Source organism: Neoarius graeffei, chromosome 4, assembly GCF_027579695.1.
Source record: "Neoarius graeffei isolate fNeoGra1 chromosome 4, fNeoGra1.pri, whole genome shotgun sequence".
NCBI lineage: Eukaryota > Metazoa > Chordata > Actinopteri > Siluriformes > Ariidae > Neoarius > Neoarius graeffei.
Genome location: NC_083572.1, coordinates 48768622 through 48793892, shown reverse-complemented (window position 1 = coordinate 48793892; position 25271 = coordinate 48768622). Strand labels below are relative to the sequence as shown.

At 40.4% G+C, this 25271-nt stretch overlaps 1 protein-coding gene across 1 annotated transcript in view; it reads left to right on the top strand.

The window, feature by feature from the left end:
• The first annotated feature begins 4738 nt into the window (after positions 1–4738).
• Positions 4739–25271, top strand: part of mst1 (macrophage stimulating 1) — a 35953-nt gene continuing 15420 nt past the window's right edge. Inside the window, exons 1-10 of the mRNA XM_060918227.1 lie at positions 4739–4823; positions 7608–7749; positions 13492–13607; positions 13691–13805; positions 13940–14076; positions 14293–14413; positions 16690–16808; positions 20953–21124; positions 23559–23689; positions 23934–24036. Of these exons, the coding sequence (XP_060774210.1) occupies positions 4769–4823; positions 7608–7749; positions 13492–13607; positions 13691–13805; positions 13940–14076; positions 14293–14413; positions 16690–16808; positions 20953–21124; positions 23559–23689; positions 23934–24036 (1211 nt within the window). The 5' untranslated portion in view covers positions 4739–4768. The remainder of the gene's footprint in view (positions 4824–7607; positions 7750–13491; positions 13608–13690; positions 13806–13939; positions 14077–14292; positions 14414–16689; positions 16809–20952; positions 21125–23558; positions 23690–23933; positions 24037–25271) is intronic.

Genomic DNA, 25271 nt, shown 5'->3' with positions numbered 1-25271 from the left:
GAACCCTTTAGAATTTTCTATATTTCTGCATAAATATGACCTAAAACATCATCAGGTTTTCACACAAGTCCTAAAAGTAGATAAAGAGAACCCAGTTAAACAAATGAGACAAAAATATTATATTTAGTAATTTATTTATTGAGGAAAATGATCCAATATTACATATCCATGAGTGGCAAAAGTATGTGAACCTCTAGGATCAACAGTTAATTTGAAGGTGAAATTAGAGTCAGGTGTTTTCAATCAATGGGATGACAATCAGGTGTGAGTGGGCACCCTGTTTTATTTAAAGAACAGGGATCTATCAAAGTCTGATCTTCACAACACATGTTTGTGGAAGTGTATCATGGCACAAACAAAGGAGATTCCTGAGAACCTCAGAAAAAGCGTTGTTGATGCTCATCAGGCTGGAAAAGGTTATAAAACCATCTCTAAAGAGTTTGTACTCCACCAATCCACAGTCAGACAGATTGTGTACAAATGGAGGAAATTCAAGACCATTGTTACCCTCCCCAGGAGTGGTCGACCAACAAAGATCACTCCAAGAGCAAGGTGTGTAATAGTCGGCGAGGTCACAAAGGACCCCAGGGTAACTTCTAAGCAACTGAAGGCCTCTCTCACATTGGCCAATGTTAATGTTCATGAGTCCACCATCAGGAGAACACTGAACAACAATGGTGTGCATGGCAGGGTTGTAAGGAGAAAGCCACTGCTCTCCAAAAAGAACATTGCTGCTAATCTGCAGTTTGCTAAAGATCACGTGGACAAGCCAGAAGGCTATTGGAAAAATGTTTTGTGGACGGATGAGACCAAAATAGAACTTTTTGGTTTAAATGAGAAGTGTTATGTTTGGAGAAAGGAAAACACTGCATTCCAGCATAAGAACCTTATCCCATCTGTGAAACGTGGTGGTGGTAGTATCATGGTTTTGGCCTGTTTTGCTGCATCTGGGCCAGGACGGCTTGCCATCATTGATGGAACAATGAAGTCTGAATTATGCCAGCGAATTCTAAAGGAAAATGTCAGGACATCTTTCCCTGAACTGAATCTCAAGAGAAGGTGGGTCATGCAGCAAGACAACGACCCTAAGCATACAAATCGTTCTACCAAAGAATGGTTAAAGAAGAATAAAGTTAATGTTTTGGAATGGCCAAGTCAAAGTCCTGACTTTAATCCAATCAAAATGTTGTGGAAGGACCTGAAGCGAGCAGTTCATGTGAGGAAACCCACCAACATCCCAGAGTTGAAGCTGTTCTGTATGGAGGAACGGGCTAAAATTCCTCCAAGCTGGTGTGCAGGACTGATCAACAGTAACTGGAAATGTTCAGTTGCAGTTATTGCTGCACAAGGGGGTCACACCAGATACTGAAAGCAAAGGTTCACATACTTTTGCCACTCACAGATATGTAATATTGGATAATTTTCCTCAATAAATAAATGACCAAGTATAATATTTTTGTCTCATTTGTTTAACTGGGTTCTCTTTATCTACTTTTAGGACTTGTGTGAAAATCTGATGATGTTTTAGGTCATATTTATGCAGAAATATAGAAAATTCTAAAGGGTTCACAAACTTTCAAGCACCACTGTACATCTCATCGTTCATTAACACACTGATCTCAGGGACCGCACATCTCACTTTACCTCGCCCATTTGCACTATTCCGCACTACCTCACCTTAACAGCTGCTAGTTTGTTTATTCTGCTTATTTCACGTTTACCTGCTAAGTGCCCTTGACTGTTTGGTTATTTGTACCAATTTGTGTGTGTGTGTGTGTGTGTATGAGTGTTTAGTCTAGTTCATATCTAGAGTGTTTTATACTGTTTATATTGTCTGAGTGTTTAGTCTGTCTTGTTCTTATCTAGTGTTTATACTGTTTATTTATTCTGTTTATATTGTTTGAGTGTTTAGTCTATGTCTAGTTCCTATCTAGAGTGTTTATACTGTTTATATTGTTTGTTTTTTTCAATTATTCTATTTTTATTTATTGCATTGCCTGTTTGCACCGTGGGTCAGAGAGGACTGATATTTCATCTGTGCTGTATGTCGAGCATGTATAGCATATTTGACAATAAAGTTGACTTGACTTGACTTGAAGGCTGCTGGGTTTTACTGCAAAAATACAAAGTGTGACAATTTCTGCTTCTGCAAGATGCTCAGTAAAACACAGAGCTTATTTCCTTATAAAACTAGACAAACTGTACCTGAGACTACTTATTTTAAAGCAAAGTGTCATCACACCAAATATTGACTTCGTTTCATTTATTATTGTTTACTGCTCTTTCTATTGGGATCAAAATAACAATAAGCCTCCCACTGCATTACTATGTATCATAAAGTGTCTTGTACTCTACAATAACAATACTTATACAACCATTCATCCATCCAATATCTATAACCACTTATCCTGTGCAGGGTCGCGGGCAAGCTGGAGCCTATCCCAGCTGACTATGGGCAAGAGGCGGGGTACACCCTGGACAAGTCGCCAAATCATCGCAGGCTGACACACAGAGACAAACAACCATTCACACTCACATTCACACCTACGGTCAATTTAGAGCCACCAATTAGCCGAACCTGCATGTCTTTGGACTGTGGGGGAAACCGGAGCACCCGGAGGAAACCCACGCGGACACGGGGAGAACATGCAAACTCCGCACAGAAAGGCTCTCGTCAGCCATTGAGCTTGAACCCAGAACCTTCTTGCTGTGAAGCAACCGTGCTAACCACTACACTACCGTGCCGGTTGGGACACTCTGTAAAACATAAATAAAAACAGAATGTGAAGATATGCCAATCATGGAAAATAGTACAAAGACAACATATCAAATGTTGAAACTGAGACATTTTATTGTTTTTTGAAAACTATATGCTCATTTTGAATTTGATGTCAGCAACACTTTTCACAAAAGTTGGGACAGGGGCAACAAAAAGACCTAAAAAAGTTGTGAAATACAGTATACATAGTTCCTCAATGTAAAATTGCAAAGAATTTGTGGATTACATCATCTATGGTACATAATATCATGAAAAGATTCGGAGAATCTGGAGAAATCTCTGTATACAAGAGACAAGACTGAAGACTGACACTGGATGCCTGTGAGCTTCAGGCCCTCAGGCAACACTGCATTAAAAGCAGACACGTCTCTGTAGTGGAAATCATTGTATGGGCTCAGGAACACTTCAGAAAACCATCGTCTGTGAAAACAGTTCATTACCGCATCCACAAATCCAAGTTAAAACCAGATATAAACAATATCCAGAAACACGGCCACTTTCTCTGGGCCCGAGCTCTTTTACAATGGACTGAGGCGAAGTGGAAAATTGTCTCAAGGTCTGACAAATCAAAAGTAGAAATTCTGTTTAGAAATCATGGACACCACGTCCTCCAGGCTAAAGAGGAGAGGGACCATCCGGCTTATCAGTGCACCGTTCAAAAGCCAGCATCTGTGATGGTATAAGAGTGCATTAGTGCACATGACATTGGTAGCTTTTACATCTGGGAAGGCATCATGAATAATAATAATAATAATAACAATCCTTTTTTTTGTCACATGCACACTCAAGCACAGTGAAATTTGTCCTCTGCATTTAACCCATCTGAAGCAGTGAACACACTTATACACACACTCGTGAGCAATGAGCACACACACACATACCCAGAGCAGTGGACAGCTATACTCCAGCACCTGGGGAGCATTTGGGGGTTAGCTGCTTTGCTTAAATGCAGTTCAGCCCAAGGCCACCCCATGTTAACCTAACCTCATGTTTTTGGACTGTGGGAGAAACCGGAGCACCCGGAGGAAACCCAGCAGACACGGGGAGAACATGCAAACTCCACACCGAAAGGCCCCCATCGGCCACGGGGCTCGAACCCAGAACCTTCTTGCTGTGAGGCAACAGTGCTAACCACTACACCACCGTGCCGCCCACTGAATTATTATATACATGTTTCAGAGCAATATGCTGCCATCCAGACAAAATGTTTTTCAGGGAAGGCCTTCCTTCTTTCAGCAAGACAATGCCAAACCACTTTCTGTGCATATTAAAACTGCATAGCTCTGTAGTAAAAGAGTCTGGGTGCTAAACTGGCCTGCCTGCAGTCCAGACCTGTCTCCCATTTGGCACATTATGAAGTGCAAAATACGACAAAGGAGATCCCAAACTGTTAAGCAACTGAAACTGTATATCAAGTGAGAATGAGACAACATTTCTCTTTCAAAACTACAGCAATTGTTCTCCTCAGTTCCCAAACGTTTACAGAGTGTTGTTAAAAGTTGAGGTGATGTAACACAGTGGTAAACATGCCCCGTCCCAACTTTTTTTGAAATGTGGTGCTGACATCAAATTCAAAATGAGCAGATATTTTTCAAAAAACAATACAATTTCTCAGTTTCAACAACTGATATGTTGTCTTTGTACTCTTTTCAATGAAATATACAGTAGGGTTTCCATGATTTGCAAATAATCACATTGTTTTTATTTACAGTTTACACAGCGTCCCAACTTTTTTGGAATTGAGGTTGTACAGTAGTTTCAATAAAGCAAGAGGTGCATTTGCATGTGTTGATGCTTCGTCAGCTTTACAGCACGCAGCACCGCACACACACACACACATAAACGAGCGCAAACCCACCCCCACCTCCCCCGCTCCTATGTCCCCCAGCGATACATGAGCGCACCACACACACGATAAAACCGCATGAGCCGAAGTCCCACTGATCCGCTTTTAGAGACACGGAAACAGAATAAACAGATCTATAAATCATGATTGTGTTTTTGTTTTTCCTAATTCTGCCGTTTTTCAGCGATGCCGGTCAAGGTAAATTATTATTATTATTATTATTATTATTATTGCTCTGTCTCAGTTCAGTGTTAAACTCAGCTTCCAGAATCTTCTATAGCATAAATCTTCTTTAATTAACGAGTAAATATGGCTTAGACCTTATATTCAGCTCGAACATATTCCTGTTGTGGTTCTGTTCAGTGTGTTGGACTACCAATCAGAACATACGGTGATTTTATGATATTTCCTGGTGTGTGTGTATGTGTGTGTGTGTGTGTGTGTGTGTGTGTGTGTGTGTGTGTGTGTTGACTACATGATGCCCAGGCAATGGTCAGATACGAAGGTAAAGTTTGCAGATCCAAAGGTTGTGTGTATCTAAGCCCCCTTGTGTGTGTGATATCTCCAGCCATTCTGTCACAGGGAATTCCAGTACAATGTAAAATGATTAGGTCGATTAGTAATCAAATCCTGAGTTGATGAAATGTATTTTGAGTTCATTTTACTTTGCAAGTTAACAGTTTTCAACAGTGACATTTATCATACTGAGCATTACTGGTAAATAACTGGTAGATGACTATTAACTGTTAAAATTCCACAATCATGTTTTCAGTTTGTTTGTTTGTTTGTTTTTGCAAACGTGAGTTTGTAGCTCATGATTGGTAAAACAGACATCTCTGGGAAAATTAGCATTAAGTGGGAAATTACAGCAAAGACTTATATACAACCCCGATTCCAAAAAAGTTGGGACAAAGTACAAATTGTAAATAAAAACGGAACGCAATGATGTGGAAGTTTCAAAATTCCATATTTTATTCAGAATAGAACATAGATGACACATCAAATGTTTAAACTGAGAAAATGTATCATTTAAAGAGAAAAATTAGGTGATTTTAAATTTCATGACAACAACACATCTCAAAAAAGTTGGGACAAGGCCATGTTTCCCACTGTGAGACATCCCCTTTTCTCTTTACAACAGTCTGTAAACGTCTGGGGACTGAGGAGACAAGTTGCTCAAGTTTAGGGATAGGAATGTTAACCCATTCTTGTCTAATGTAGGATTCTAGTTGCTCAACTGTCTTAGGTCTTTTTTGTCGTATCTTCTGTTTTATGATGCGCCAAATGTTTTCTATGGGTGAAAGATCTGGACTGCAGGCTGGCCAGTTCAGTACCCGGACCCTTCTTCTACGCGGCCATGATGCTGTAATTGATGCAGTATGTGGTTTGGCATTGTCATGTTGGAAAATGCAAGGTCTTCCCTGAAAGAGACGTCATCTGGATGGGAGCATATGTTGCTCTAGAACCTGGATATACCTTTCAGCATTGATGGTGTCTTTCCAGATGTGACAAGCTGCCCATGCCACATGCACTAATGCAACCCCATACCATCAGAGATGCAGGCTTCTGAACTGAGCACTGATAACAACTTGGGTCGTCCTTCTCCTCTTTAGTCCGAATGACATGGCGTCCCTGATTTCCATAAAGAACTTCAAATTTTGATTCGTCTGACCACAGAACAGTTTTCCACTTTGCCACAGTCCATTTTAAATGAGCCTTGGCCCAGAGAAGACGTCTGCGCTTCTGGATCATGTTTAGATACGGCTTCTTCTTTGAACTATAGAGTTTTAGCTGGCAACGGCGGATGGCACGGTGAATTGTGTTCACAGATAATGTTCTCTGGAAATATTCCTGAGCCCATTTTGTGATTTCCAGTACAGAAGCATGCCTGTATGTGATGCAGTGCCGTCTAAGGGCCCGAAGATCATGGGCATCCAGTATGGTTTTCCGGCCTTGACCCTTACGCACAGAGATTCTTCCAGATTCTCCGAATCTTTTGATGATATTATGCACTGGAGATGATGACATGTTCAAACTCTTTGCAATTTTACACTGTCGAACTCCTTTCTGATATTGCTCCACTATTTGTCGGCGCAGAATTAGGGGGATTGGTGATCCTCTTCCCATCTTTACTTCTGAGAGCCGCTGCCACTCCAAGATGCTCTTTTTATACCCAGTCATGTTAATGACCTATTGCCAATTGACCTAATGAGTTGCAATTTGGTCCTCCAGCTGTTCCTTTTTTGTACCTTTAACTTTTCCAGCCTCTTATTGCCCCTGTCCCAACTTTTTTGAGATGTGTTGCTGTCATGAAATTTCAAATGAGCCAATATTTGGCATGAAATTTCAAAATGTCTCACTGTCGACATTTGATATGTTGTCTATGTTCTATTGTGAATACAATATCAGTTTTTGAGAATTGTAAATTATTGCATTCCGTTTTTATTTACAATTTGTACTTTGTCCCAACTTTTTTGGAATCGAGGTATCAACATCAAAATCAAATCACTTGAACCGAGGATAATATGTGCACCACATTTCATCAAAACCTGTTCACTACTTTTTGAGTTATGATGGCAACAAACAAACAAACAGAGGCAAAAACATGACCTCCAACAAAGTTGGCAGACGTAATGAATGAATGAATGAATATATAAAGAGCCTAATCCTGTTTGTATCTGTAAGCACATTTACCCTGCATGATTAACTGTTTGCAAATGTATTTTTAATCACTGCGAATCAAAGAATATTACCCTGACCATGAAGCAGTGACTGAAGATTAAATCAGAATGAAAAGAACAAAATTGAGGTTGAGCTACAAGAACCCAGAACAAAATGCCTTTTACTCAGAACATATTGTTCTGCAGGTAGTTGGCTGGTCATTTCCTATCGGGTTAAAAGTCTGTATAAAGCTTGCGGTAAAATATACTGTATGTTCTGAATATCTGTGTGTGTGTGTGTGTTTGTATGGGTGTGTGTTAGCAGTGCACCGTAGTGCGCTGAATGATTTCCAGCGTTCTGAGGGAAGAGAACTAGTACCACGGGAAGCTAACCGTGTCACTCTGCTCCCTGGCATCACACTGGAGGAGTGTGCCAAACGCTGCTCAGAGAGCCTCGACTGCAGGTCCCACAATCTCATTCTGTCTCTCAAATCACACTTAGTTTGAATTTCTTGCTCAGACAACACAGCCAGTGACTGGTAATTACTGGAATCGTACACACATATATCATCTCATCTCATTATCTCTAGCCGCTTTATCCTGTTCTACAGGGCCGCAGGCGAGCTGGAGCCTATCCCAGCTGACTACGGGCGAAAGGCGGGGTACACCCTGGACAAGTCGCCAGGTCATCACAGGGCTGACACACATACATCATTTAAATGTTAAATCAACTACATTTAACAGTACTGTGATGGAAAAACAATCATAAATTTGATCTGACTTGTATTAGCTGCATATGATGGGACATATGGATAAAATAAATAAGTAAAAGCTAATTAAATATTACATTCAAAATATTAAAAGAAAAATAAAGTATTAAATGGAAGGGAATTGCGTACCCTTGGGATTAAATGGGCCAAAGAAATTAATTTGGATTTCACAATTGGTCAAGTAATATATGTTAATGATATTAATGGTGGAAAAAAAAACTCTAAATAATTTTGCATCTCCTTGTCCATGTCATAGACAGGAGAACACGTGCAGGTCTAAAGTTTTACTAAAAGCCTTCAAAGCAAACCAACCAAAAGGAGAAGAACCATAAACAAGCAGGACAGGCAATCAGTAAATGGAAATAAACAAGCTGAGAATAAGCAAGAAGAAAATGAAATAAACTTGGGCCAAAACCAGAGGATCAGACAAACAGTGAGAAAGTTTCATTAGCTTCGCAGAGAGTAATTTGGAGTGACTGTGAGTCTGGGTTATTTCAAGGGGTCTGTAAAACTGCAAATTGCCACTATTGATTAGAAGTCTGGTGACTAGGAATGGGGATGGGTACAGTTGCGGTTAGAAGTTTACATACACGGACATGAATGTCATCATGAATGAATGTCATGGCAATATTGAGTTTTCAGTGATTTCTTTGAACTTTTCGTTTTCTGTAGCAGAATGACTGTACGACATGTATCATGAATAGAAAAAATACAAAAATTTGGTGCAAAAATTTTCATTTATTTTGGGTTTTCTGTTACACATCACACCTAATATTTGGTTAAATGTCCCTTAGCAAGTTTCACCTTGACTATTTTGGTAGCCATCAACAAGCATCTGGCAGAATTCTAGTTGGATATTTGAGATGGATGGATGGATGGATGGATGGATGGATGGATGGATGGATAATTCTTTAATGACCACACTGCAAGCAGGTGGAATTTGTTTTCAGTACGGCATGGTACAGGTTCCAACATATAACATAAGGACTAGGGACACAACCTAAGACAACATGAATATCATACATACAAATAGACACAGACAATTCCAACATCAAACAATTTTCAGTCCATGATCAATGTTTATCTGCAAGAGTTCAAAAGTTGTATAGCAGTAGGGATAAAACTATTTTTAAAGTGTGTTGTTTTGGTGGCAATTGACCTGTAGCGCCTTCCAGAGGGCAGAAGCTGAAATGCATAGTGTGCAGGGTGAGTGGGGTCTGAGACAATTTTGTGGGCTCTGCATACTGTTCTTTTGTGATGTAGTGATCTTGGCAGAATTGGTCAAGTTCAATTAAATTTTTATGGCACGGTCCAAATGTTTTCAATCGGGTAGAGGTCGGGACTTGTTTTAAAGGTAGACTGACTTTCAGATTTTTCAAGTGTAGGTCATAAAAAGAATTTTCCCTGACACCCAATTATTTCTGTTTAGTGGACCGAAAGCTACTGAATTCAAATCACAGACTTCCAATTTTATTAGTGTGGGGTTTTTAAAAAAAATAGAACAATTTAGGGCCACGTGGCCCTAAATTCGCCGCTATTTTTTCTTGCTTCACCCCAACCCAAATCAAGATACTACATCATGCATCACGTGGTGGGCTTTCCCTGTTTGCGCAAGGCATTGTGGGATACAAATTTGAAACAGGAGAGAAAAATGGAGGATGTGACTGTTTGAATGGAACGTGAAAAAACAACTACAGTAGCAGAAAACGAGAAGAAAAGATGTTATGTTGCGAAAGAAAGGAAACGCAGGACCAAACTAATAGGCGGTCAGCAAGTACCTCGGTGTGATCAGCTGTTCGTTTAGCGACAGAATGATGGAACTGTCAGTGCACGGTCAAAGTAAGCCTGTAGATGGCAGTAATGCAACACTGGATGCCGCATGAGAAGAAGAAAAAGAAGCAGAAGCAGGTAAACCTGTGCATGCACACATTAGACTTCCTCTGTCTGCTTGACTGCGTGAAGCAAGCAATTTCATGCACGTTATTTGCTAGGGAATCCCTTCAAATTAAATAACTTCCCAGCCACAGAATGGTCTGCGTTTTTTTTTTTAGATATTATAGAAATAAACATATATCACAATGACCAAATTTTAGAGGGAACTAAATTTCACCGATTTTATGAAATTGAAAGGCCGTGTACATTTAAGCTTAACATTAGCCTGGTTTATCCATTCCACCATAGACATGTAAACATAGACACCGCATTGAGCTGGGTGGCCCGTTGCTGGGATACGTCAGAGTGTCCGCCATATTTGATGTGGCAAATCTTCCCTGTAAACCAATGCAAGTAAATGGACTGAACTTCATAAAGCCCCTTTCTACAATAATATTTAACTCGATGCCTTTTATTCACCCATTAAGACACACACGTATATATTTGGGAAACAAACAGGCATCAAAACAACACATATAACTTTTAATGTGATGGTTATAAATAGTGTGCGAAATACCCTGTACACTGCAAACTAGCGACAGATACGCGATAGATAGCTCAGGTAAGCTAATCAGTCAGCATACCGTAGCAAGCTACCAAAACCTGAGGCCACAATAACCAACCTATAAGACTGAATATGATAAATGATGGAAATAGTGGAAAAACTGGAAATAGTGAATGAAAATAAAAATTTACTGTTTTATTTATTGAGTCACCACACAGACCTACTCTTGTTGAATAAAGTGAGCTGAATGACCGCCAAACTGAATTCGGCCAGGTTCTAACGTCATACCAAAACAAAATACATCACTGATTCCTTCACATTCAGAAAGGTTAAAAACATTCATCATACGTTCAAAAACGTTCATCATAGTGTGGCACTGTATTATCTAATGCTCACTGCTTATAACTCTACACCTACCCGGTGGAGATGAGCTGGGAAACTGAAGGCTGAAGGAACAGCTCCCTCTCTGATCCTGACTGTCTGACCTGTTCTGTCAAAATCCTCTGTTCTGAAGTGTTCACTGCACAGCATGGATGACGGAGTAGCAGAAAACCCTTCCCGTCACACAGCTGTCTCCCACTGCTTTTTCATGTCTTTATTTTTGGGAAACCTACATAGTATGTGAAAAGTTAGCTAAGCAACTAACAACAATCAGCGTAGTTACGAAGGAAATACTTCGTTGTTTGGAGACAGGTTTCACCGAGCAGCTATTATGCGCGAGACTTCATATTAGCCACAAAGTCAGAAAAATTTGTTCGTAAAATTACGTTATAATGATCAAATACAATGAAAAGTATTTTTCCAGTCTCACCTGTGAAAGGTAATCCCATGTGATCTCGTTTGGACGGTAAACCTGTTGGTACAGTTAAACGCAGCACATGAATGAGGCATCTTTATTCTCGGCTACTGTCTAGAGACGGTTGAAGAATCTCCACTTTGCCACATCCAATATGGCGGCGAGGATGATGTATGATTCTACGCAGAATGCGGCGTCTATGTTTATATGTCTATGCATTCCACAACCAGTTTTGATATGTATTTGGGATCAATGTCCTATTGGAACACCCAATTGTGTCCAAGGTTCTGATGGTTTGAGGTTATGCTGAAGAATTCTGAGGTAGTCCTCCATCTTCATTAGCTGCAAACTTTATTCGAGCTTGAAGGTGTTGATTTTGGAGTAGGGGCTTCTTTCTTGGATAGCAGTCTCTCAGTCGACAGTGATATAAAACATGCTTGACTGTAGACAGTGTTCCAGCAGCTTCCAGTTCATGGCAGTTCCATGGCTCCAAGAGACATTCCTGAGTTGTATAAATCTGTGATCCTCTTTCTCAGATCTGCACTGAGCTCCTAGGACTTTCCTATTTTACTGTGTGTTGGTCAATCCAATGAATGCTGTCAAACAAACCCTATTTGTGTTCACACGGGGAGAACATGCAAAGCTGTGCACCAAAGTTTTTGGGTTCCTATTAAAGACGTATGTTGTACAATCATTCCGCTTCAGAACAAAAACAGTTCAAAGAAACCATTGAAAGCCCAATATTGCCATGGCATTCATGCCCATGATGAAATTCATGTCCATCTACATATACATTACCTTTCTCTGACACGGCACACTGCCTGTAGGGGTTCAGTTACAGCTAAGCGAGTTTTCTTTGAATGTAATCATTCCACATTTGTTCCATTTACATAGAAAGTGTATAGAATGTGACAAAAATGCCAGTGTATAGAATTAGAGTGAAAAACATACTTGTATAAACAGCCAAGATATTGACAGCCTGGCTGTTCGTGATGTTAGGCAAAATCTCTGAAAACAAACAGTAAGCAAGAATGCATTAAATTAGTAGGAATCAGTAATGAAAAGTGGAAGCACATCTCTAGTTCAGCAATTCAGTTTTAAACAAGATTTATCGAGACACTGTATGTCAAGTAGTAGTGCCTTTTTAAAAATATATATTATTGAACTTGAAGCGTAGTTTTACTGGGGATTATGTTTAAATCTTCTTTGCGTAAATATATAAAGACAGAGGTGTACTTTTAGCATGTTACATTTGGCTGTTTTTCTACCAGTTTTTTTCCGCGACTGAAAATCCAAGGATGAGCAACGTGACACACGAGCATTGTTTTTAAAATTTCAAATTTCAGTGTAATGTAAGAATCTCCCACTGAATTTTGGTGTACTTTCTAAATGTGATATTAATTGTGTGGATGGTTTTTTTTTTCTTCATCCTTATTAAATAAACCACTGTATCAGCACAATTTATGAGCAAGATCTATTAATGCCTAGGGAGTGCAATATCAGAATGGGGTGACTTTGGTATGGGCAAAGAAACAAGCACGTTCCAAGCATCTCATCTCATCTCATTATCTCTAGCCGCTTTATCCTGTTCTACAGGGTCGCAGGCAAGCTGGAGCCTATCCCAGCTGACTACGGGCGAAAGGTGGGGTACACCCTGGACAAGTCGCCAGGTCATCACAGGGCTGACACATAGACACAGACAACCATTCACACTCACATTCACACCTACGGTCAATTTAGAGTCACCAGTTAACCTAACCTGCATGTCTTTGGACTGTGGGGGAAACCGGAGCACCCGGAGGAAACCCACGCGGACACGGGGAGAACATGCAAACTCCACACAGAAAGGCCCTCGCCGGCCACCGGGCTCGAACCCGGACCTTCTTGCTGTGAGGCGACAGCGCTAACCACTACACCACCGTGCTGCCCCGTTCCAAGCATTTCTGCTTTTTTTTTCTGTTTTCTGGTTGTATCTTATAATAAAGTTGTCGTTTTGTTGCAGGAATATCCACATTTGATTTGAACTTTTGATACAAATTATAAAATATAATACCATTGTCTTGTTTCAGTTAGAAACTGTTGGGCATGCCAAACTTTGATCACATACAAATGTTTTTTTGTTTGTTTGTTTGTTTGTTTGTTTGTTTGTTTGTTTGTTTGTTTGTTTGGTTGGTTGGTTGGTTGGGTTTTTTTTTATTTCAAGGGCCTTCAACTATGTGTTTCGTCCATCTGTAATCTGTAAGCACTTGCCCTGGGTGGGCAACACAGACTATGCAGAGGTGAAGAGAAACGTCAACTGTGACCTGTATGAGATGAAAGGTGAGCTGTGCTGCCTATTGGTTTAATGCTAGTCATATGTTAACAGCTTCCCTGTGGCACTGATGTGTTCTTTTACTGCCCAGTTTATATCAGGAAGTGCATTATTGGTAATGGAGAGGACTATCGGGGAGATGTATCTAAGACCAAGACAGGACTGACATGTCAACAGTGGTGGTCAAAGTTTCCTCATGATCACAGGTAGGAAAACAGAACCAACATTTCAGGTACTGAGATAAAATGATTACAAGTTATAAATACAACTTAATATGAGAACATTTTGATGTCTGTGTACAATTTCTATACCGTTGATGAGTTAATACATTTGGGAACAGATATACCCCTTCTTCCACTAATGGCCTGGAGCTAAATTACTGTCGTAATCCAGATGGGGATGACATTGGACCCTGGTGCTACACCACGGACCCTGAGCGCAGATACGAGAGCTGTAATATCCCCCATTGTAAAGATGGTACAGTCCACAATTTCACAGTCATGTAATTAAATTAGAAAAAAGCTAGAAAAGTGGTAAAACACATGAAGCTTGCATTATTCGCTGTAAAATGATTTCATTATTAAAGTAAATTTAAAGAGTGTGCTTCTATCATATTGCCAGATTTACATTGCTGCAGTGCCATTTCTCCTCAAGTCTAGCATGTGTTGTATACCGTATGTGTGTATCTGCAAGAGGTGTGTATCACCTGTAATGGAGAGGACTACAGGGGTCAGGTTGATCGCACAGTGAGTGGAAAAGAATGCCAGAGATGGGATCAGCAAACTCCACATCAACACATCTATCAACCAGAAAAGTATATAACATTACCAGCGTCACCCTACACACTGTGTTTGACACCCTGTATACTTTCACCTACAGCTAAACACTATATCTTAAAATTACACCCATAAACTACACCTTGCTGTTGGTTCATTTGTAGTAATCTCTTGATAGCAGTCTGCTGATGTACATCTACACTTCATATACAGTAGTATTATATTGTGATGTGTATTAATATATAACATATGGAATTGATAACCATAGTTTATTCTATCCACATTCATTGGATATGAGCAATCGCGCTACTCTACTACTAGGCTATCAGCTCATAATACCATGAGTAGAGAAAAACAAAATGGCGGAGCGTGTTGCTGATCCAACCGAGGGCAAAATAAAAACTGTACTCGAAAACAAAACCCCAAAAATTGTTATCAGGTATTTAAAGAAACAGAAATAGCTCAAAGAATATAGTTCTCTCCCCCCCTTCCCCCCCCCCCCCCCCCCAAATATCTCCCGTTCCATACTCCAGCCCAGTCAGTGGTGGTAATGCACCTTTAAGTTGGTTTGCCAACCACCAAAAAACCCTAAAGAAGAAGAAGAACAAAAAAATATGGAATAAAAAGTATTTGATGGAAAGAATGTATCTTTTTTTTATCCCCCGCTGGCCGAAAGGCCCGAAGGGGGATTATGTCGTGGCGATGTCTGTCCATCCTTCCGTCAAGGGTACTCACCTTCTGAAATCAACTCCTCTCACACTTTTGGAGGAATTTCATGAAACTTGGCAGGATTATTTGTTATATGTCGGTAATATGCATATTGTAATTTCATTAAATTCGGTCACAAGTTACCAGAGTTACAGCCCTTGATTAACAAAATTGTACTTTGACAATTTCATGAAAGTGTGTTTTCCTTCTGAAATCAACTCCTCTCGCAATTTGTGGCGGAATTTCACTAAACTTGGCAAGAGGCTTTGTTATATGTCATCCATCCATTATCTGTAGCCGCTTATCCTGTGCAGGGTCGCGGGCAAGCTGGAGCCTATCCCAGCTGACTACGGGCGAAAGGCGGGGTACACCCTGGACAAGTCGCCATGTTATCACAGGGCTGACACATAGAGACAAACAACCATTCACACTCACATTCACACCTACGGTCAATTTAGAGCCACCAATTAGCCTAACCTGCATGTCTTTGGGAGCACCAAAGCACCTGGAGAAAACCCACGCAGATACGGGGAGAACATGCAAACTCAGCACAGAAAGGCCCTCATCGGCCGCTAGGCTTGAACCCAGGACCTTCTTGCTGTGAGGCGACAGTGCATGTCATTAGTATGCATATTGTTATTTTGTTCAATTCGGTCATGTTTTACCAGAGTTGTGGCCCTTGATTAACAACCTTGTACTTTCACAATTTCATGAAGGTGTGCTTGCCTTCTGACATCCACTCCTCCCACAATTTTTGGAAGAATTTCTCAAAGCTTGGCAAAAGGCCTTGTTATATGACAGTAATACGTATATTGCGATTTGATTTTGCTTGTGAAAATTTTACCAGAGTTTTGACCCTTGATTAAATAACTTGTACTTTGACAATTTCATGAGGGTGTACGTTCTTCTGAAATCAACTCCTCTCACAATTTGTGGAGGAATTTCACCAAACTTGGCAAAAGGTTTTGTTATATGACAGCTATACACATATTGAAATTTCCTTTAATTTGAGCAGATTTTACCAGAGTTATGCCCTTGATTATTAACAAACTTGTACTTTGGCAATTTCATCAAGGTGTGCTTACTTTCTGAAATCAACTTCCCTCACAATTTTTATCCCCTGCTGGTCGAAAGGCCTGAAGGGGCCTTGTCATGGCGATATCTGTTTGTCCGTCTGTCCTGGGAAGGGTACTCACATTCTGAAATCAACTCTGCTCACAATTTTTGGAGGAATTTCACGAAACTTGACAGGATTCTTTGGTATATGTCAGTAATATGCATATTGCAATTTCATTCAATTCAGTCACATTTTACCAGAGTTATGGCAGAGTTGCCAGCGGGGGATATTGTGCTCTCAGAGCACTCTTGTTATTTATCAAATTTGCAAAAAATAAAAATAAAATTGCTTTGTTTCTCAAAATCCAGCGAATGTGGATATAATAAAACAGTTGTTCCACTCAATCTCATTGTACATGGCTTATAGCCGACTTAGCGCTACACTCGTCATCAGCTATCAGCACATGTACGACTCGATTTCGTGGAATAACTGTTAAATATTCAGATAACGTTGCATTGAAATGAGTTAATGAGCCTTCTTGGACTCCAGATACCCTGATAAGAGCCTGGATGATAATTACTGCCGGAATCCTGATGCCTCCCCCGTGCCCTGGTGTTACACCACTGACCCGGAGGTGGAGAGAGAGAGCTGTGACATCCGCAAGTGCTGTGAGTCTTAATACAACCCCAACATATTTCTACAGTCACAGAACCTCAGATATTGTGCAAATCTAAACTCTTTGACAGACATAATTTCAAATACCTCCTCAGTACAGATTTACTGTATGTATTAGACACATTATTTGAATATATGCAATATAATTGAAAATGACAATATGTTCTGGCTATTTATTGGAGCCATATAGCTTTTTCAACTGTTAGAAAATGTAAAAACTGAATAAATTAAAATATTAAACTACTTAGGGGTAGCAGAGTGGGGCAGTGGGTACCATTGCCACCTCAAAGTTCCAGGCTCCTGGATTCCATCCTGAGATTTAATTGTCTGTTAACTATCCGTTCAGAGTTTCACATGTTTTACATCTCCCTGTGTTGGTGTGGATTACCTCTGGCTTCTTTGCTTTTCTCTCACTGTCCAAAAACATGCTAGGAGATGGATTAGCTACATTAAAATGGCTCTCGGTGTAAATGTTTGTCTGCATGGTGCCCTGCTATGGACTAGTGTCCCACCCAGGGTTAATTCCTTGCCTCGTGTACCTGGGATAGACTCCCGGATCCACCGCAACCTTGACCAGGATAATTTACCTGGGCTTAGTTTACTGGGTTTAGTACTCTGGGATGCCATAAAGGGGAAGATCGGGATGATTCTACAGTGGTGCTTGAAAGTTTGTGAACCCTTTAGAATTTTCTATGTTTCTGCATAAATATGACCTAAAACATCATCAGATTTTCACACAAGTCCTAAAAGTAGATAAAGAGAACCCAGTTAAACAAATGAGACAAAAATATTACACCTGGTCATTTATTTATTGAGGAAAATGATCCAATATTACATATCTGTGAGTGGCAAAAGTATGTGAACCTCTAGGATTAGCAGTTAATTTGAAGGTGAAATTAGAGTCAGGTGTTTTCAATCAATGGGATGACAATCAGGTGTGAGTGGGCACCCTGTTTTATTTAAAGAACAGGGATCTATCAAAGTCTGATCTTCACAAGTCAAGTCAAGTCAACTTTATTGTTAAATATGCTATACATGCTCGACATACAGCACAGATGAAATATCAGTCCTCTCTGACCCACGGTGCAAACTGGCAATGCAATAAATAAAAATAAAAATAGAATAATTGAAAAAAAAAACAATATAAACAGTATAAACACTCTAGATAGAAACTAGACATAGACTAAACACTCAAACAATATATACAGTATAAATAAACAGTATAAACACTAGATAAGAACAAGACAGACCAAACACTCAAACAGACAATATAAACAGTATAAACACTCTAGATATGAACTAGACTAAACACTCACACACACACACACACACACACACACACACACACACACACACACACACACACACACACACACACACAAATTGGTACAAATAACCAAACAGTCAAGGGCACTTGAGGTATAGCAGGTAAACATGAAACATGAAATAAGCAGTATAAACAAACTAGCAGCTAGCAGCACGTTTGTGGAAGTGTATCATGGCACGAACAAAGGAGATTTCTGAGGACCTCAGAAAAAGTGTTGTTGATGCTCATCAGGCTGGAAAAGGTTACAAAACCATCTCTAAAGAGTTTGGACTCCACCAATCCACAGTCAGACAGATTGTGTACAAATGGAGGAAATTCAAGACCATTGTTACCCTCCCCAGGAGTGGTCGACCAACAAAGATCACTCCAAGAGCAAGGCGTGTAATAGTCTGCGAGGTCACAAAGGACCCCAGGGTAACTTCTAAGCAACTGAAGGCCTCTCTCACATTGGCCAGTGTTAATGTTTATGAGTCCACCATCAGGAGAACACTGATCAACAATGGTGTGCATGGCAGGGTTGCAAGGAGAAAGCCACTGCTCTCCAAAAAGGACATTGCTGCTCATCTGCAGTTTGCTAAAGATCACGTGGACAAGCCAGAAGGCTATTGGAAAAATGTTTTGTGGACAGATGAGACCAAAATATGAATGAATACCTTTATTGTCATTGCACAGCTGTATAATGAAATTTCAGTGCAACTCCTCAGTGGTACATCCAATATAAAAATAAAAGTCTAATATAAAATAAGTGTAATATAAAATATATATTTTTAAAAAGAAAAAAATATATATATAATATAAAAACAGCACGTTTTGAATTTAAAAAAGGCTAAGATAAAATAAGTGTAATATAAATATAAAACAGCACACATCACATGCAGCAGACATCGACATAAAACAAGAAGTTAATAAATAGATGGGCAAGTGTATTGCACAGTCCAGAAAATATTGCACAGAATATTGCACATACTTCAACAAAGAGTTGAGTTGTTTTATGGCACTTGGATAAAAACTGTTCATGAGTCTGGAGGTGCGGGCCTGTATGGACCTATAGCGCCTTCCAGAATGTAGCAGCATAAACAGGCTGTTTCCTGGGTGAGAACAGTCCTTGATGATGTTTTCTGCACGGCGCAAGCATCTGGTGTTATATACAGTATGTCCATCAGTGAGGGCAGCTGTGTCCATATAATGTCCTGTGCTGACTTCCTGACTCTCTCCAGAGCCTTTTTGTCAGTCCTCCAAAAATCTATCACCAACTCCTTTGTTTTAGAGGAGTTGAGTACCAGGTTGTTGTCAGAACACCAAGCAGTGAGTTTCTGGACTTCATCCCTGTAGGCAGTCTCATCGTTATTATGTATCAGTCTGACCACAGTAGTGTCGTCCGCGAAATTCATAATAATAATGATGTTGCTGTCATGGACAGGTGTACAGTCATGGGTGTATAGGGTGTAGTACAGTCATGGGTGTATAGGGTGTATAGCAAATGACTCAGTACACAGCCCTGGGGGGCACCGCTCCTCAGTCCAGGGGGCCAGGACTGACGAGTGGTGGAACTAACTGACTGTGGACGGTCTGTAAGAAAGTCCTTAATCCATCTGCAGATGTGATGGCTGACACCCAGACTGTAAAGTTTGGACATCATTCTGCAGGGCATGATAGTATTAAAAGCGGAACTAAAGTCCCCGAACAACATTCTTACATATGAGCCAGGTCAATCCACATGCGTCAACATGCTGTGGAGGGCTGTATTAATGGTATCTCCTGTCAATCTGTTGGCTCTGTATGCAAATTGATGCTGATCCAAACTGGGAGGGAGAGAAGCTTTGATGTATTTTAGCACCAGATAGAATAGAACTTTTTGGTTTAAATGAGAAGCGTTATGTTTGGAGAAAAGAAAACACTGCATTCCAGCATAAGAACCTTATCCCGTCTGTGAAACGTGGTGGTGGTAGTATCATGGTTTGGGCTTGTTTTGCTGCATCTGGGCCAGGACGGCTTGCCATCATTGATGGAACAATGAATTCTGAATTATAACAGTGAATTCTAAAGGAAAATGTCAGGATATCTGTCCATGAACTGAATCTCAAGAGAACGTGGGTCATGCAGCAAGACAATGACCCTAAGCACACAAGTCATTCTACCAAAGAATGGTTAAAGAAGAATAAAATTAATGTTTTGGAATGGCCAAGTCAAAGTCCTGACCTTAATCCAATCGAAATGTTGTGGAAGGACCTGAAGCGAGCAGTTCATGTGAGGAAACCCACCAATGTCCCAGAGTTGAAGCTGTTCTGTATGGAGGAATGGGCTAAAGTTCCTCCAAGCCGGTGTGCAGGACTGATCAACAGTTACCGCAAACGTTTAGTTGCAGTTATTGCTGCACAAGGGGGTCACACCAGATACTGAAAGCAAAGGTTCACATACTTTTGCCACTCACAGATATGTAATATTGGATCATTTTCCTCAAAAAATAAATGACCAGGTATAATATTTTTGTCTCATTTGTTTAACTGGGTTCTCTTTATCTACTTTTAGGACTTGTGTGAAAATCTGATGATGTTTTAGGTCATATTTATGCAGAAATATAGAAAATTCTAAAGGGTTCACAAACTTTCAAGCACCACTGTAAGAGCCCTGACACAGTGTACATACTAAAGGGACCCTTTAGAAAGCAAAAGGCATCTCTCGAAAACCTCAAGCTTTTTCTGTTGCATTTGTCCATTCAGAATCCAGTCAGTAGATAATTGGTAATTGCCAGGCATTCTGATACATTCAGTGTAGGTTCCCAATCTTGTAAAAGCATCTGTTCTATCTAGCGGAGGCTCCAAAGCGACATTCTCGCTCCAGTTATACCACACACTGTTTTCGAGGCCGTGGGGAGGATTACAGAGGAAAAGTGAATGAGACAACTTCAGGCATCCCGTGCCAGCGCTGGGACGCACAGTTACCCCATGAGCACCCATTTTACCCCCACACTTATGAATGCAAGTAAGTGAAGGGCTAAGTGTGTTTTAAGTGTGTCACTCAGTTTTCAGATTTCTAAAGATGAAAAATGGGACAGTGCTGAAAAAGAGATTGAACAGCGTTAAACTATCATAACTATATAACACAGAGATCATGGGAAGCTCCAGATTATGCTATAGTAAATTAATCAGCTTTGATGATATTCCTTCCTTTGTCTTATTTGTACTCACACTTCTCAAGGGTTAAAGTGCATATCACGGGTAAATTCAGGCGCAAGATCAATGTAATTCTCCTATTTTATATTAAACTTTGGTCAAATATCTGTCACATTTTGCATTTTGTGCAATTTTTTTGACCTTGCGCAATACCAGAAAAATTCAGTTGAAATCAAGCCATTTGAGGTGAATTGGTCCGCCTCTGAAAAAACTTGGCATTTGAATTTCCCAGGAAACATTGATTTTCGTGACATCGCCTGCGGGACGCCTCCTTCTGAATCCTACGTCAGCGCTGGTTTGTTTATGAGAAAACGACCTGGTGGTTTTCTGCAAATTTCTTCAACGTTATCACGTAATTATTAAAATGGTTAACAGATGTATCGTAGGAGGGTGTAGCAACACCAGTCTTGATCAGGGCTTTGAACCGGTTCAAGGAACGAAAACGAAAACCGGGAACTTTTTCTATTTCACATGGAACAGAAATGAAACCAGAAACTTTATTATTTTTTATGTTCCAGAACAGAAACGCTTATTAAAAATAATGGTAACCGGTTAATACCGGTTTTTATTTCGTTCCTCAAAGTTTCCATAGCCTACAAATAAAAAAGCCATTCTTCTCCTGCGCAAGTTTCTATGACCCGCTGGGGTTCACTTCCTGTGTGACGTTCACTGACTGAATGGAGAGAGCGGGAAGGTGGACTACTATCACGTCTCCACGTGATAAGTGAGTAAGTGCATTACTGAGTGTCTGAGCAAAGAAGAGCCTGAACGATGCAACCTCCCTATTGGCTGTTTGTAAAAATGTATCAGTTGTTGCCCTTCCCACGGGAATCATCGCGGGCTCGAGAGACGAGACCTGACGAGTTAGTTCGTTGGTAGCAGAACAAAATGTCTGGACACAAATCGGGTTTTCAGAAAAGGAAAGAAAATAAACGGAGGGTTGAAAATACAAAAAAGGAGGCAGAAAATGCAAAACGAGTTTTATGGTAGGACAAATGGTTACTTTTTAAGGCAGCCCGCCGTGGCTGCAGGCTTTCAGTTGTGTCATTGAATGGTTACTTTTCTGAAGCAGCCTGCCGTGGCTGCCTGCAGGCTTATTTATTATAGCCCATTTAGTTAAAATAGTTGATATAAAATGTTTATAGTTATAGTTATGTGATGGTTGTCCTGATTTAGACTTTTTTTTTTTTTGGGGTGTTGCGCGATGTTGCACCCGGGTCCAGATTAGGGCAGAACTGGCCCTGGCTACATTTCAGGTGTAGTTTGTTTTATGTATGTATGTACTTGCATAGATGTGTACTTGGTCTTCCAATATGGCGCCTAACAAAATCTCGCGGCGCGGTGACGTCATGCGGTAGCCTTCTATAGGGCCTGACTAGCCTTTGGTAACACACTAAACGAATTATCTTTCATTTTTGGCACTTTTTCTGTTTGTGTAGATGGGAAGACATACTGAGAATCCAAATCGCCAACTTTTGAAATAATAATTGTTTTGAATTATTTCTTGTCTTATTTAATGAAGGTTGTAATAGAATTAGCCTACATTTGGCTTAAGCTGGATGAGACAGAGACATAATTTTATAGCCATTTGTTAAACAGCTGACAGGGAACGTAATTAACCGTTCCGGGAACTAAATTTTTTTTGTTCTAACCGGTTCGGGAACGTCTATTTAATGGTGGAACCCAAAACCGGAAACGTTAAAATTCCGTTTCTGCTCGGAACGAACCAATAGGAAAAAAATTCTGGTTCAAAGCCTTGGTCTTGATGGGATTAGTACTCATCATTTCCCAATAGACCGGACAATGAGAGAGAAATGGGAGCGCTTGGTCTACACAGGCTGTGCACTGAAACCGTGCAAGCTCGCGCAGCCTGCTTGCGCTTCCGCAGGTGACGTCACGAATCTGGCTCCAGACTCCCTTGGGATTTTTCCAGACGCGTTTTGTTATTTTATTTTTTTCTGCTGTAGACAGACGGCCTTGTGCAAAATTACCCTTCTGGATGAGTGTGTAAAGGGACATACTTTCATATAATTTAAAAAAAATGAAATTGGTCCAGAATATGCACTTTAAAAGCCTCAAAGGCTACACCCTCGGCCTTAGATGAAGGTTCAATATCAGGGTATAAGAGACTGGATATAGGATGTGAGAAAACAAAAAGATCTGGTGCAGTAGTATGAAAACTCTAACTACAAATCAGGTTATATGTATTGTATTTGTGAATTATGAATTTTGTCTTGTGCCAGGGGACTGAAAGAGAACTACTGCCGTAATCCAGATGGTTCTGAGGCTCCCTGGTGCTTCACATCAAGGCCTGAGATGAGGACGGCACTCTGTCTCCAGATCAAACGCTGTGCTGATGACATTGAGGCTGAAGGTGTTGTATCAGCTTACAGCCCCCTGGTGGATCTTTAAGGAATAGATCTCCAAATATGTCGTGTGCGTTTTCGTGAATAAAAGTTAGCGAGAACCAGTTACCAAATCAGCAATTAGCTTTTTGAAGCTGTGTGAAGTGCTCCTTTAAGGTTTTGCCATTTTTATGTCCTATTCAGAGATACTGTAGTTCCTTTCATTGATAAATATTCATGGACATTGAATAATACATGTACAATTGTTTGCAGATTGCTATAATGGAAATGGAAAAAACTACAGAGGTACTGTCCGCAAAACACGGAAGGGAATCCTCTGTCAGGACTGGAGTGTAGATATATCACATAAAATTAAGTAAGATCAACAACACAAAACCATTAACTCACTCACTCACCAGGACCAAATTAAAAGGCCACTGGGGCAAAAATGTAAAAATCTAACCTCATCTCATTATCTGTAGCCGCTTTATCCTGTTCTACAGGGTTGCAGGCAAGCTGGAGCCTATCCCAGCTGACTACGGGCGAAAGGCGGGGTACACCCTGGACAAGTCGCCAGGTCATCACAGGGCTGACACATAGACACAGACAACCATTCACACTCACACCTACGCTCAATTTAGAGTCACCAATTAACCAAACCTGCAGGTCTTTGGACTGTGGGGGAAACTGGAGCACCCGGCGGAAACCCACGCGGACACGGGGAGAACATGCAAACTCCGCACAGAAAGGCCCTCGCCGGCCCCGGGGCTCGAACCCAGACCTTCTTGCTGTGAGGCAACCGCGCTAACCACTACACCACCGTGCCGCGCCTAAAAATCTAACCATCTGATATAAACAAGCACTTTTTACACAAGTGGCACTGTCTCTAGATCAATGTCTCCTGATTATGTACAGTGCATTGTACATAATGTACAATGTACTGTACAGATGGATATTAATTATTGTGTATGTACACCACAACTGCTTTGATGGTGTGATTATTTCCCCCCCAATGGCTGTATCTAATTCATGGGACTCCAAAACAGACACATACATAAAATTATGTGTAAACATATAACATTAAGCAGGTTTAGCCCTGTTTAAACTGAGCATGATTTATTTGTAGGCAAATACAGATTTGTGCAGATACAGTGCCTTGCAAAAGTATTCATCTCCCTTGGTGTTTGTCGTGTTTTGTCGCATTACAAGCTGGAATTAAAATGGATTTTTGGACGGTTAGCATCATTTGATTTACACAACATGCCTACCACTTTAAAGGTGCACATTGAAAGGGGTATTCACCCCCTTTCGTATGAAACCCCTAAATAAGAGCTGGTCCAACCAATTCACTTCATAAGTCACATAATTAGTTGATTAAGATCCACCTGTGTGCAATCAAAGTGTCACATGATCTGTCACATGATGTCTGTATAAATCAAGCTGTTCTGGAAGGACCCTGACTCTGCAACACTACTAAGCAAGCAACATGAAAACCAAGGAGCCTCCAAACAGGTCAGAGACAAAGTTGTGGAGAAGTATAGATCAGGGTTGGGTTATAAAAAATATCCCAAACTTTGAATATCCCAGGGAGCACCATTAAATCCATTATAG